Source organism: Danio rerio, chromosome 21, assembly GCF_049306965.1.
Source record: "Danio rerio strain Tuebingen ecotype United States chromosome 21, GRCz12tu, whole genome shotgun sequence".
NCBI classification, from domain to species: Eukaryota; Metazoa; Chordata; class Actinopteri; order Cypriniformes; family Danionidae; genus Danio; species Danio rerio.
Window position 1 is genome coordinate 42,685,253 of NC_133196.1, and position 14,748 is coordinate 42,700,000.

Here is a 14,748-nt window from a genome sequence, read left to right on the forward strand (position 1 = left end):
TTGTTGGTATATTGTTCCTTGGCCTATCCAGCTGGCGCTGCAATTATCCACTGTGTAAACACCGTCTCTGGCGGTCATCTGGAATTCACAGAATCACGGTTACATACGTAACCAAGGATTTTTTTAGTGAATCATCTGTTGAACTGCATCCCAATCATCACAAATACTGCAGAAGACCTGCTGGAACCCACAGAGACCCAAGATTCTCACAAAAAATCTGTCAAGTTTAGTGAAGGAAAAATCATGATGTGAGGTTACATTCAGTATGGGGGTTTACAAGAGATCTGCAGAGTGGATGGCAACATCAACAGCTAGAGGTATCAAGACATTTGTACTGTCCATTACATTAAAAACCACAGGAGAGTGCAAATTCTTCAGCAGGATAGCGCTCCTTCTCATACTTCAGCCTCCACCTCAAAGTTCCTGAAAACAAAGAAGGTCAAAGTGCTCCAGGATTGGCCAGCTCAGTCACCAGATATGAACATTATTGAGCATAGTAAGATGAAAGAGGAGGCATTAAAGATGAATCCAAATAATCTTGATGAACTCTGGGAGTCCTGCAAGAACGCTTTCTTTGTCATTCCAGATGACTTTATTAATAAGTTATTTGAGTCATTGTAGAGATGTATGGATGCAGTCCTCCAAGCTCATGGGAGTCATACACAATATTCATTATTTTACCACTGCACACCATGACTTTATATTCTATACTGTACATTATTTCTGTTTAGTGACAAGACTTTTGTCTAAGCAAAGACTGACCACAGTCACAACATCAAATAAGGGATAGCACAAATGGATGGGTCTAGGGGTTTTATTAACTGAATAACCAAACGTAAGCAAAGAGTGGGAAGAAAACACAAACAAAGGCTAAACACAAAAGGAGCAGAACTCCGCGTCTGGACTGCCGCTCAAATCCCCTTCACTGAAACAATGCAGCGTGAGCTCTTAAAATCGCCGGCGGTCAGTGGTCTGCAGGTGCGGAGGAATCAACTTAATCGAAACACAAACAGCAACAAAACACTTCAGGGCGACAAAGTAACAGAAATAAACAAATAATAATAAATACATGGACATGTAACACTTTCCTAATTAAATAGTTAAAAATCAAGGCATGATTATATTTTATTTTAGAAAAATAAGCATACTCTAGAGGCCTCTGACTTTCATATAAGATGCTTCTGATACCAAATGATCAAGTAGAAGTCAAGTTATTATGTGTTGTTCCTTAAACTTGGATAGGCGATAAGACTTTTGTCAGGTAGTGTGCATATTATACACATTATTAGCATTTTAAACAAATAATATGATTGTGTGTGTGTGTGTGTGTGTGTGTGTGTGTGTGTGTGTGTGTGTGTATGCAGTTGAAAGCAAATTTATTGTTCTTTTTCCTATATTTACTATGAATTTCCTATATTGTTTCTTCTGAAGAAAGTACTTTTTTTTTGTTCATCATGACAAAGACCGAAGAAATTAGTTATTAGAAATGAGTTATTAAAATTCTATTAAAAATATAATAATGCAGTTTAAACTTTTTAAACATTTGCATCATAGCACATATCAAAACAAAAACAATATTAAAACCCTTTTTGATGTGTGTATGTGAAGGCTGCCTGAAAGAGGGCTGCGAGTTAATCTGCCAGGCTCTGGCTCTCTTCACTAATGTCTATGGGGCTCTGCATCAGGATGTCTGTGTCTGTTTGCGGCTGCTGGGACGAATACACTACATCCTCGGAGAATACGCTGAGGTATCACATGTTCTTCAATCTCATGTGTTTGAAGTTCAAATAAGTATGACAAAAAGTGAATGAAATGATGAACGGTCTGTGTTTATTACTGTCAGGCGCTCAGTCACCAGCAGAGGGCAGTGCTGATCAGTGAGAGAGTCCTGGGAATTGAGCATCCCAGCACTATACAGGAATATGTAAGTCTGTTTAAATGAATAAATAAATACATAAAAATTGTGCTACAAATAATCCATACAGTGAAAACGGACAAGGAGGTGCATTCGACTTATTTTGTGTCAGTTATGAAAATAATGTTTTGGTCAGTGTTGGGTGCAATTTACATAGGAACTAGTTACTGTATTTACTTACTTATAAAAGTGATGTAAGGGATTACTTTTTACATGTTTATGTAATTTATTTATTAATTTATTATTATTTATTAATTGTAATTTAATTTATTATTTACTTATTTATGTAATAAGGAATATGCAGAGCTTGTGTTTCTTCCCATACTGATAAACTTCCGGTGAATGGTTAATGTGACTTTTTTCCATTTTATACGGTTCCTTTTACAGCATCGATGTTGTAATGTAATTAATATACAATCAGTTTAATAGACTTTAGCATTTATTTAGTTGGTCAAATGTAAAACGAGACAAAAAAGCCTTTTACTCACACACGCACAGGCCCGGATTGGCTTATCGGGAGGACCGGGAGAATTCCCGGTGGGCCGGTCCGTTTTTTGGCCGCGAGGGCCGGTGTCCCTAGCTTCAGAATCTGTTGCTCTCAGCAGTCACACTTTTTAAATTAATTTATTTATTTACTTGACCACAGTCTTCTTATTCATTATTTTACCGCAGCTCTACTCTTTTTATATGTAACCAGCCTGCAGGTTAATGATGATATAACTCAGATGAGTCACTTCTCTATATATAACTGTTGTGGTCCAGTGGTTAGCACGTTAAATTTTGATGCTGCCGACCCGGGTTTGATCCTCGACTGAGTATGTTATTATTATTTTTTTTCTTTTCATTTTTATTGTCAAGAAATATAATACTGTTAGGGTTGTTGAACATTTAAAGTTCTAAAGCAGCTGTTTTCTCAAAAAAAGACGTGATAGAGTATTAGAAACTAAATTGGAAATGACCTTATTTTAATATAGTCCGTCTTGAACTGAGGTGGGCCGGTCTGAGGCTTGAAACTCCAGGGCTGAAAAAGAGTCCCACTCCGGCCCTGCACACGCATGTCAGGATTAGCAGGCTAGCACAGAAGCTCCATTATACTGGGGTAAAATAAATGTTCATATTTTAAAGACAGTGGGGAAAAATGCAATTTAATGCAGTGCTTCTTGTACAATCTCTATCGGATATCACTCAACCTGTTACCGACTCGGTCCCAGTCATTCCCCTCGCTGGCCAGCAGAGGCCACCATCTCCGGACTTTTAGCATTACATCATCCACTTTAGCTGATTGCGCACACACCTGAACTGAATCCCGTTAACGACCCACGCCACCTGTTATAAGCCACGCTCAAGCACCAGTTCAGTGCGAAGTCTTGTTCTGCCACGGCCAACATCTCTGAGCGTTATTCCTTGCCTGATCTCCTGTATATTACCCCGGACTGTTTCTGACTCTGAGTAAATGGATCACTCTGTGTCAGTCTCCTGGTTACACAACCAGTGGAGATCTCTAATTTTTAAAGAAAACAAACTTTAAATGTGACGATTTTGTAATAGCATACCGGAAATGCTTAACCTAGTGGTGGGCAAAGCGAGGCTTCGTGAAACACTGAAACAGTCGAAGCAAATGTGTCGAAGCTTCGAAACGTTTCGAAACCTCACTCTACAGTGACATCTAGTGGTCATTTTTTATATATATTGCACTGAAACAGCTTCAGCAAAGAACGATTGAACAAATTGAGGGATTAAACCCCACTTTGTGAAAGAGGAATCCTTCAAGTAACATAGTACAGTGGTTAAGGTGTCAGACATCCATGCAGGAGTACTAGGTTTCGAAGCCAGTCAGTAGCAGTTGTTTTAAAATGCCAGTTGTAATAATACCTTTAATACCAGTTGGTAATGCTTTGCTCTTGTATCTTTTTGTTTCAACATTGGTCTGATATCCGAATAAACAATTTGTGAATAAATATGTCTTGTTTTTGTCTTAAAACAGGGTTGTTGCTAGATCAAAAACGGTGGCCTGAAGTTATCAAGAATTATTTATATTATTCATTAAATTTCCCATTTATTGTATTTTATTAATGTCTACCCAAACCCTAAACCCAACCATACTGTAAAAATATTTATTATTGTTTTACAGTGTTACAAAAATGATGCTAAATTGATGGCGTAACTGTAGCTGTATCCTATTTAGGCTACACAAAACAGAAACATGATTAAAATACATAAAACCATGATTTCGAAGTCGGGATTCGAACCCAAAACATCATGCTAAGCATAGAATCAATAAGCAAACCCACAGTGCTCTAAGCCATTTGAGACAGAGATAATTTGGAGACCTTGGCAGTCAAATTAGGATTCACCAGGTCTCGAAACGTTTCTAAGCTGATCGATGCTTTGAATCGCTTTAGTCACGTGACTAGGTGTTTCGAAACACTTTAGTCACGTGACTTGGGTGCTTCGGATCATGCTTCGGTGCAGTGATTCGAAACACTTGCGCTTCGGGATCTCGACACTGTGTCAAAACATCAGTTTCACGTCAGCCATCCCTAGCTTAACCCAGGTAACTGACAAATTAAAAGACCTTTCGCATATACCCTATATGCTTGTTTAAAATATAGTAAAATAGCTTATTATAAAATACTTTTCCTTTGAAAAAATATTGTGAGGGACTACTTTTTAGTTTTAGGTAATTTAATTATCGTTACTTGAAGTATATTTGTCTAAAATACAGTAAACTTGCTTATTAAAAGGTTACTCTTACATCTTACTCCTGCAAAAAACAACACATACTTTCACATTTCTTTCTTAAAAAGTAACCAAGCAGCACATTTAACTACTTTTTTAAAAAAGTGACTTAAGTGTTTTAAATATTATCTTTATCCCAACACAAAGTATGAAATGCGGTGACAATTTCTAAAGTGAACATTTTTTACTAAAGGTAAAAAGCCCTGTTTGATAAACTTTAAAAAGAGTTTAATGTCTATTGTCTACACTTTAAGATTTATGGGAATTTTCATAGTATTTAGTCTAGTAGTTCAATTTCTTAATGAGTATTAATTTACTTTTTAGACAGTAATCAGAAAAGTCATTTAAATCAAGTTTATGATGTAATTAGGACGATACATGCCAGTTGGTATTTCTGTGTTTGCATGTTCTCCCCGTGTTCACGTGGGTTTCCTCCGGGTGCTCCGGTTTCCCCCACAGTCCAAAGACATGCACTTAAGGTGAATTGGATATGCTAAGCTGTCTGTAGTGTATGTGTGTGAATGGATGTTTTCCAGTACGGGGTTGCAGTTGGAAGGGTATCCACTTTGTAAAGCATTTGCTGGATAAGTTGGCGGTTCATTCCGCTGTGGTGAGCCCTGATGAATAAAAGGACTAAGTCGAAGGAATATTAATAATGATAATTCTCCAGATTATTTTTCTTTTGTTCTCCCTACAGGAGGGATATATTCTCTATATAGTTTGTGTGGTTATTTGTCTTATTTATTTAACATACACTAAAAAAATGCTGGGTTCCACACAATCAATCTGTGTTGTGACAACATTAAGGAATTAAGTTTTACAGATTTAAGACGATTAAAGCATAAAACAAGTTGTCACAAAAAAAGTGTCGTTTCAACTCAATTTTTAATAAATATAGTTTGAACAAACGTCATTTTTTGAGTGTAATAATCCAAGTGATATTATTCAATCATTCATTCATTCATTTTCTTGTCGGCTTAGTCCCTTTATTAATCTGGGATGGCCACAGCGGAACGAACCGCCAACTTATCCAGCAAGTTTTTACGCAGCGGATGTCCTTCCGGACCCATCTCTGGAAAACATCCACACACACATTCACACACACACTCATACACTCATACACTACGGACAATTTAGCCTACCCAATTCACCTGTACCGCATGTCTTTGGACTGTGGGGGAAATCGGAGCACCCGGAGGTAACCCACGCGAACGCAGGGAGAACATGCAAACTCCACACAGAAACGCTAACTGAGCCGAGGCTCGAACCAGTGACCCAGCGACCTTCTTGCTGTGAGGCGACAGCACTACCTACTGCGCCACTGCTTTGCCCCAAGTGATATTATTCATTCATTCATTTTCCTTCAGCTTAGTCCTTTTATTCATATTTCATATGAATATTAAATAATATTTCATTATTACTTCATAGTTTATTCAATTTACCTGTAGCAGGGGTGTCCAAACTCGGTCCTGGAGGGCCGGTGTCCTACAGATTTTTGCTCCAGCTCGCTTCAACACACCTGCAGGATGTTTCTAGAAAGTCTAGTAAGAGCTTGAATACCCAGCCCAGGTGTGTTGGAATTGGGGTTGGAACTGAACTTTGCAGGACACCGGCCCTCCAGGACCAAGTTTGGACATGAGAACTTTGGACTCTGGAGGAAACTGGAGCACCCGGAGGGAACCTATGCCAACATGGGAGAACATGCAAACTCCACACAGAAATGCCAACTGACCCAGCCGGAATTCGAATCAGCGATCTTTTTGTTGTGAGGCAACAGTGCTAACCACTGAGCCAAAGTGCCACCCCCGAGTGATATCAGATTACACAAAAAAAAAAAACAGAAAGCACAATTCAAGCAAATAACAAAACCAAAATAACTTGGAACAGAAGGGCAGGAGTAACATAATACAGAAGCAGTGAGGAGACAAATGAGACAAACTCTAATACACACAAAATTAAACAGGATAACAACGCAAAGCTGAATTTAATAGACAAAACGAGAAAGCAAAGGTATCTGAATGCAGACCTGGTGCAGTTGCAATCTGAGCTGCATGCAATGCTTTTTAATGGCCACCCTAACCCTACCCCTCACAGTGACGTCACCAGCTCCACTTAGGGCATTGTGTCCAATAGTATCTGGATGCAGCCTTTACTCAGCGATGCAATGTCAGACACAATGCACTCAATAGAGTGAGTGATGCCACTGTGACGGGTAGGGTTAGGGGTGGGGTTAGGTGAGCGCAAGTACAAAAGTGCACTAGGTCTGCATCCAGATCCCTCTCATTGTGTCTGACATTGCATCTCTGAGATATGAAGTCTCAGCTTGCATCGTCAAAGCTGCATCTAGATACTATTGAGGAACATGGGATTTGGAATTCACAGAAAACAAAGTCTATATGTCCTCTAGTGTTCTACATGGGCACTGCAGACTAGGGCTTGCGAATTTTTTGTCTACTGAAAGTAATTTTCTATATGCAATTTGTTTACTTTTAATATTCAATGTCTGAATTGTATAGAGAATATTGTAATGTTTTTGTACCCACTTTATATAAAACTTCACTGTTTAACCACAGTTACTTCTATAATTCATGCAAAGCTTCATGGGTTGTTGGAAAAAGATGGATTAAAATGAGCAAATTTCTTTCTTCTTTGTGCAGAGGCTCCTGGGTCTGTATTGCTTTGCTGGTGGTCAGACAGTGACGGCTCTGCGGTTGTTGTACCGGGCAAGATACCTGATGCTGCTGGTGTGTGGAGAAGATCACCCTGAGATGGCTTTACTGGATGTGAGTAATAATGATTCAAATGTGATGATAATGAATAACAAGACTCTTAATTTGAAGTAAGCAACATATTTTAAAGCAGAAAAAAAATAGAAATTTCTTTGTTTAAAAAAATTTACATTTTTTTTCTGTTTTTCTATCAATCAATATTTTTGTGCGGGGAAAACCACACTGCTATGTCACATATTGGTCACATTGAGATGGGCCTTAAAATCTCTGGGATTTTTAGTTGTGTGTATATCAGTGCAATATTAGTGCGTACACACTATACCTACACCGATTCTGTCCCAAAAGTTGATTTAGCATGCTAGGTGCCCTTTTGAAGTCTGTGTGAATTATACAGTGTTTATTTTGCTAGCGCACATTGTTATTCTTTAGGTGAATAATTCATCTGTGCTAGTTAATCCACTGAATAACAAAGATTTTTTGTAAATCTTCAAAATCATCAAAGTCTGACTGTTTGCTTCAGTGTTTGGAGCGCTGATCCTTCTTTCAACGTTATTTTGATGACTTCAGCCTCAATATTAACCACACCCCTCTGTTGTTTGCTAAAAAGCAAAAAATAATGTGTCTCATTAAAAAGAATTACTATAATTAATCATTTAAACGATATATAATATAGTTTTAAGTTGATGATCTTAACTGATTGTCTGATTATAAATGACTATCTTTTACCAAACTGTTACAGCTGTTATATGTATATAATTATTATTATTATTATTTCTTTTGAGTTAATTATCAATAGTTAATTTGTTTCTATTGCTAAATTTTGGTTTAAAAACAATATAGTGCTTACTTTAAATTACTACAGTTTAAATGTGGGAAATCATTGACTAAAAAGTTATTAGAAAATTAAGCAAATACACACTATTTAATCGCTTGAGTAAAATATTGATATAGTGCTATGCTCATACATGTAAAAAGATTTTTATTACAAATAAAATGAATTACTGCCTATAATAACTTGCTATTATTTCCTTCATTATAAATGAATCCATTAAATAAATTAAACCTGTCTAATTTAGATCGTTCAGCAAGGCCAGCAAACGAGTACCTGACTGATCATCTATGATGACTGATAGAAACTCAGTCTAGTAGTATATGGCAATCGGAAACAACGCTCCCCATTCACGCGTCTCGATCACAATATTTGTGAAATAAAGTAAAGTGAACACTATTGTTTATTGTGTACAATGTTTATTAACCAGATATATCAAAATATATGGATGACGATGTCCAAAAACAGGTTAATAACATTAACATCCGTCGTAACCATATATGGTTTGCCTAGATTGTGTGTGCCTAAAACGTGTGTGGTTCTGCGGGCCTAGAGCTGGATATTATTCGATTCAAATGCAAACATCTCAAATAAATCAGCATGATCAAGTGAATTTTCTTAAAATAAACGTGTAGCAGTCTTTTCCCAATATTATTAGCTTGATTGGTTTCTCAGTTGCACTGGTTTGCTTAAAATAAGTAAATTTTATCTCTTTATTTTATTAGCGAAATATTCTCAATATTTTTTAATAATCCAGGATATCAATTTTTAAAGATTATATGCACATTATTTTTGATGAACACATCAGTATTTTTAATGAAAATTACAAGCCTCAAGATTCATTTTTTACAGTGTAAATCTGAATATATTTATGTATTTATCTCCCGTACAGAGCAAGATAGGTCTTGTGCTTCATAGTATGATGGCCTGTGAACTTGCCCTCAAGTTCCTGGAAAACGCCTTGTTGCTGACCTCCAAATATCAGGGACCCTCATCTCTCAAACTGGCACAAAGGTGAAGAGCGAACAGAAGCACACACGACACACTGTCTCAGCACTGAGTGTTAGTTCTGAACCAGAGGAAAACATGAATGAAATCTCATTCATCCTGTCCTTTTATTCAGTCATCACCTACTGGCGAAGGTGTATGAAAGTAAAGGAGATTTCCGGGTCGCTCTGAAGCATGAAAAAGAACGTTACGGCATATACAAGAAGCAGGTGGGTATCTGCCGTTCCTAAAAATGATCCACATGTGTGAAGATTTTCATGATTGTTGGATTAATAAGTTTAAACCAAAAATTATTCAAACTACAGATAAAGGTTTAGATTTGCTTTCTAGTGGGTGCAGGACACAATAGTCCTTTTATGTAAGTGAGGAAAGCTATTTAAAGTAATGGTGACATATTATATTCACAAATTCTTCATACCATAGACTAAAACCAACAGCAAGTCTGGAAAAATGCTTTGGATTGTTATACAACACTAAACATTGTTACATATGCTGCGTCCCAATTCACATACTTATACTACACCCTAAAAGTATGTACTGTTTTTGTATAGGAAAAGTGTATACTTTTAAGTGTGCAACAGAAGAGTATGCAAGCTTTGGGACATAATACTTCCTCTTTAAAATATTGTTGTGTTGTTTAGTTATGCCCACTGTCAATCATCCACACACCATTCACATTTCTGTTGTATTTAATTTCCTACCTTATTGGGGAAGCAGCAGCAAGTTAATCTCCCATTCACGAATATTTCATGCAGAGTAATCTCCTCAGTTCTTTGGGTAATTATGCATTCAGACGTTTTGACGTCCAAAAGCATCTTTATATAAGTTCAGTATTGTTGTTGCAGATGAAATATAACACAGATAATGCGATTTAAATATTTTCCAGTAGGCTAGATATTGACTAACAGTCATTCACGCATCTTTATCGAAGCCTCTCTACTTGACTTGGTCTCATGCGTCCATCATGTTTGTAGTTTATTTACACTTCTCACACGCGTTTGTAGTTCTAATCGAATTCACGCCCAACCTGCAATGTGTTGTGGGCAATATCAGCAGTTAGAGTATGAACGCTTCTACACTTAAATTTTTAACCGGAAATAGCAAACCATTTGGCACACTCTTTTCAACATACTATGGTTTGGGACATACTAATTCTATTTTCAAATACTATTTAGGATGCATAGTATGCGGATTGGGACGCAGCAATAGTGTTATGCTTTTAACATTTGTTCATTGAAACCAGTGAGTTATTTGACAACATTATGGCAGGTTGGTAAATATTTTTTGTTAAATAATAATAAAAAATTTATAATAATAATAATTTATAATGTATAATTATTTTTAATAAATAATAATAAATATTAATATTGTTATTTTATTATATCCTCGGTTTGGTACTGTGAAAATAATTTGTCATACTGAAAAACTGCTAGAGTTACTGTTATTTGTAATTACAGAGAAGTTGTCCTAAAATTATTTCATATCCCTAACCAGATTTCCATCCAAGATTCCAGATTTTCCAAGTTTTTAAAAATAGAAATCCCAAATGTGAATTAGGTGCATTTCTATCAAGTTGTTAGTGCGGCTGACTGTAGTATTGGTCACCTAGTATCCAACAATAAACAAGCAAGCATAATAGAGTCTTGTGTATTATAGTATGTATTTCTATCACCCATTATTCGCATGATCCCCTTATTTTGCACAAGTGTAAAACCACCTCAAGCATGCATACATTTTTTTTATGAATTAAAGGATTTTTATTTGACACTTAGCATTTCATTAATTTTTTTCTCATACACTACTTCAAAATGCAGTTTAACGCATGGCATTATACTTGGAAAACATATTTATTTTAAAACGAGTGGCAATAAAAAATATCGGTGCCCATACTACTATTTAAAAACATTGTTTCGGTGCATAGTTACAGTATATACAGTTGAAGTCAAAATTATTAGCCCCTCTTTGAATTTTTTTTTTTTTTTTTAAATATTCCCCAAATGATGTTTAACAGGGCAAGGAAATTTTCACAGTATGTCTGATAATATTTTTTCTTCTGGAGAAAATCTTGTTTGTTTTATTTTTCCTGGATTAAAAGCATTTAATAATTTTTTAAACATCATTTTAAGGACAAAATTATTAGCCCCTTTGAGCTATATTTTTTGTCGATAGTCAACAGAACAAACCATCGTTATACGATAACTTGCCTAATTACCCTAACCTGCCTAGTTAACCCAATTAACTTAGTTCAGCCTTTATATGTCACTTTAAGCCAGGGGTGTCCAAACTACAGCCCGCGGGCCATCTGCGGCCCGCAATCAGTTTTGTGGAGGCCCGTGAGGCTTTTTATAAATATCAATAGAATCTGGCCCGCTACACAAAAAATGAACGTAATTCAATAAATAACCACCGGGTGTCGCTATCACATGCATTCAATTAAGCAGCAGTTCTTGTTATGATCTATCTATCTATCTATCTATCTATCTATCTATCTATCTATCTATCTATCTATCTATCTATCTATCTATCTATCTATCTATCTATCTATCTATCTATCTATCTATCTATCTATCTATCTATCTATCTATCTATCTATCTAAACAAAGATAAAGTAAATCAGTTATTATAAATAAGTTACTAAAACTATTATGTTTAGAAATGTGTGGAAAAAAAATCTTCTCTCCGTTAAACAGAAATTAGGGAAAAAATAAACATGGGGGCTAATAATTTAGGAGGGCTAACAATTCTGACTTCAACTGTATACATATAAATATCTATACATCTATATCATCTATATATATATATATATATATATATATATATATATATATATATATATATATATATATATATATATATATATAAATGAGTGTCTGTGTAATATATGTAAAATTTGGCCCGCGACAACGTTTTTTTTGTTTTGCATCTGGCCCCCGGCCCAAAAAGTTTGGACACCCCTGCTTTAAGCTGTATAGAAGTGTCTTGAAAAATATCTAGTCAAATATTATTTACCGTCATCAAGGCAAAGAGAAAATAAATAAGTTATTAGAAATGAGTTATTAAAACTATTATGTTTAGAATTATGCTAAAAAAAACTTCTCTCCATTAAGAAGAAATTGGGGGGGTTGGGGTGGGGGATAAACGGGGGGGAGGGATTTAATAAATCAGGGGGCTAATAATTCTGATAAAATATTGTCATACTAACAATTATCTGAATTATTTTTTGACTAATAACTATATATATATATATATATATATATATATATATATATATATATATATATATATATATATATATATTAGCTTTCTACCTAAATTATATGGCATTATCAAGATGAATTTGTCATGATAGTTTAACACTGAGTTCTTATCATGTTTATTGACATTTTCTATTGAATAAACTGTGATAATGTTGTGGTGAAATGTTGAAGGTGTCTGCATAAATGTTGGTATGACTGTAGGTGGGAGAAGCACATGAGAAAGCCCAGGAGAGTTCAGAGTACCTGAAGCATCTCACACACCAGGCTGTGATTCTGCAGAAAACCATGAACTGGATCTACAAGACTGGATCTGACACCAACATCTCCCCGCTCAATGTTAGTACTGTGTGTCTCATTTTGAGTGTGTTGTGGTGAAATGTTAATGAATTAATTATGCTGTGTCCTCATACAGCTGAACTCTCCCAGTCGGGTCTGGATTGTGGAACAGCTCAATCTGGTCACTGGGATTGTCCTTATTCCTCTTAGGTGAGACAAATAACCTTCACCTGTCAAATTTGAGGGCGACGCAGTGGCGCAGTAGGTATTGCTGTCACCTCACAGCAAGAAGGTCACTGGTTTAAGTCCAGCTGGATCAGTTGGCGTTTCTGTGTGTAGTTTGCATGTTCTCCCTGCCTTCGCGTAGGTTTCCTCCGGGTGCTTCCCACAGTCCAAAGACATGCGGTACAGGTGAATTGGGTAGGCTAAATTGTCCGTAGTGTGTGAATGTGTGTGTGGATGTTTCCCAGAGATGGGTTGCGGCTGGAAGGGCATCTGCTGCGTAAAAACTTGCTGGATAAGTTGGCGGTTCATTCCGCTGTGGCGACCCCGGATTTATAAAGGGACTAAGCCGACAAGAAAATGAATGAATGAATGAATACATACATATATATATATATATAAAAGGTTTTTTTTAATGTCATACAGTCATAGCAACTATATGAGAGCTGCAGACTGACAGCTGCTGGATATGCTCTGCATAGTATGTAGTTTAGTATGACTGTAATCTGGACGTACTGCATTCACTGTGTTGTTACTGTCATGTGACATACCAGTTTCTCAACTGCGGTTCAGAAATCTTCTCCTCTGGACTCATGTGGTGGGAAAGTTCCTATTGTATGTACATTTCTGTGTCTCTTTCAAAAATAGTAGGTCATCTGGATTTTTTGCCAACTTTTCTCTGAGTAGTGTGAATTTAGGCAAACGTATTTTGTCACATACTACTTTTTTGGCTCATGAGCACCATTTCTTTGTCAGAAGGGCTGGGTTACTGTTCCCCTATAATCAAATTTAAAGAAAACTTACATTTAACCATTTGATTAAGTACAAACTGATCTGAATCTGAAAATGATTTCTTATCCGCACATTGAAAGGAAAGCTTGCGTAGCCTATTTGTATGTTCGATTTATTTCATATATATATTATTCAGAAAACATGCTTGTACACACTGGTTTATCAATCAATCAATCAATCAATCAGCCTTTATTTGTCACTACACTTTCGTATAGCGAAATTGGACCCCCCAGACCATACACAAAACATCACAAACAACTTTTCAGGGGAGACAGATCATAGGAGGCAGCATTTAGAAACGAAGAAAGATACATTTGGACAGTTAGGCAAAAAAAAAAAAAATTAGTCAATTATAGCTCTGTTTACATCACATCAATGCAGTATCTGCAAATGTGAAGTCACAAAAGCTGTATTCAGAATGTACAGTGGTTGGATAATGAAATTGAAATGCCTGGTTTCATTAGTGTAGTGTAGGGCCACCTTTTGCAGCCAATACAGCATCAATTCATTTTGGAAATGACAGATACAAGTCCTGCACAGCGGCTAAAAGGATTCTGAGCCATTTTTGTAGAGTATTGGCCAGGTCACTTTGTGATGCTGGTAAAGGAAAAGGCTTCCTGACTCGCTCCCCCCAAAAAAACCTAAGTGGCTCAATAATATTTACATCTAGTGACTGTGCAGGCCATGGGAAAAGTTCAACTTTGATGTTCACCATGAAGTTAATCTAACCACTCTCTCGCCAGTCTTTCTTTTGTATTGGTGCACTATCCTCCTAATACACTGCATCATCTTCAGGATACAATGCTTGAACCATTAGGTTTACATAATCCTCCAGAATGGTTTGGTAGACCTTGGAAGTGACGTGCCCATCTAGCACAAATATTGAGTCTAGGGAATGGGATGATATCGCTGCCCAAATCATCAACGATCCACGCCCATGCTTTACTCTGGGCGGTACACTTCATTGGAGCTTCTCCACAC

The 14,748-nt window shown here is 36.4% G+C and overlaps 1 protein-coding gene across 6 annotated transcripts in view; it reads left to right on the top strand.

Moving 5' to 3' along the window:
- Nucleotides 1-14,748, top strand: part of cluhb (clustered mitochondria (cluA/CLU1) homolog b) — a 60,286-nt gene that overhangs the window by 41,295 nt on the left and 4,243 nt on the right. For all 6 annotated transcript variants that reach the window (XR_012396855.1, XR_012396856.1, XM_001920794.8 and 3 more), the window contains 7 exons: nucleotides 1,609-1,748; nucleotides 1,844-1,924; nucleotides 7,312-7,437; nucleotides 9,105-9,226; nucleotides 9,336-9,429; nucleotides 12,679-12,813; nucleotides 12,890-12,963. Coding sequence is in view for 4 of the 6 variants with exons in the window: in XM_001920794.8 (XP_001920829.4) it covers nucleotides 1,609-1,748; nucleotides 1,844-1,924; nucleotides 7,312-7,437; nucleotides 9,105-9,226; nucleotides 9,336-9,429; nucleotides 12,679-12,813; nucleotides 12,890-12,963 (772 nt within the window). In the remaining 2 variants the exon portion in view is untranslated. The remainder of the gene's footprint in view (nucleotides 1-1,608; nucleotides 1,749-1,843; nucleotides 1,925-7,311; nucleotides 7,438-9,104; nucleotides 9,227-9,335; nucleotides 9,430-12,678; nucleotides 12,814-12,889; nucleotides 12,964-14,748) is intronic.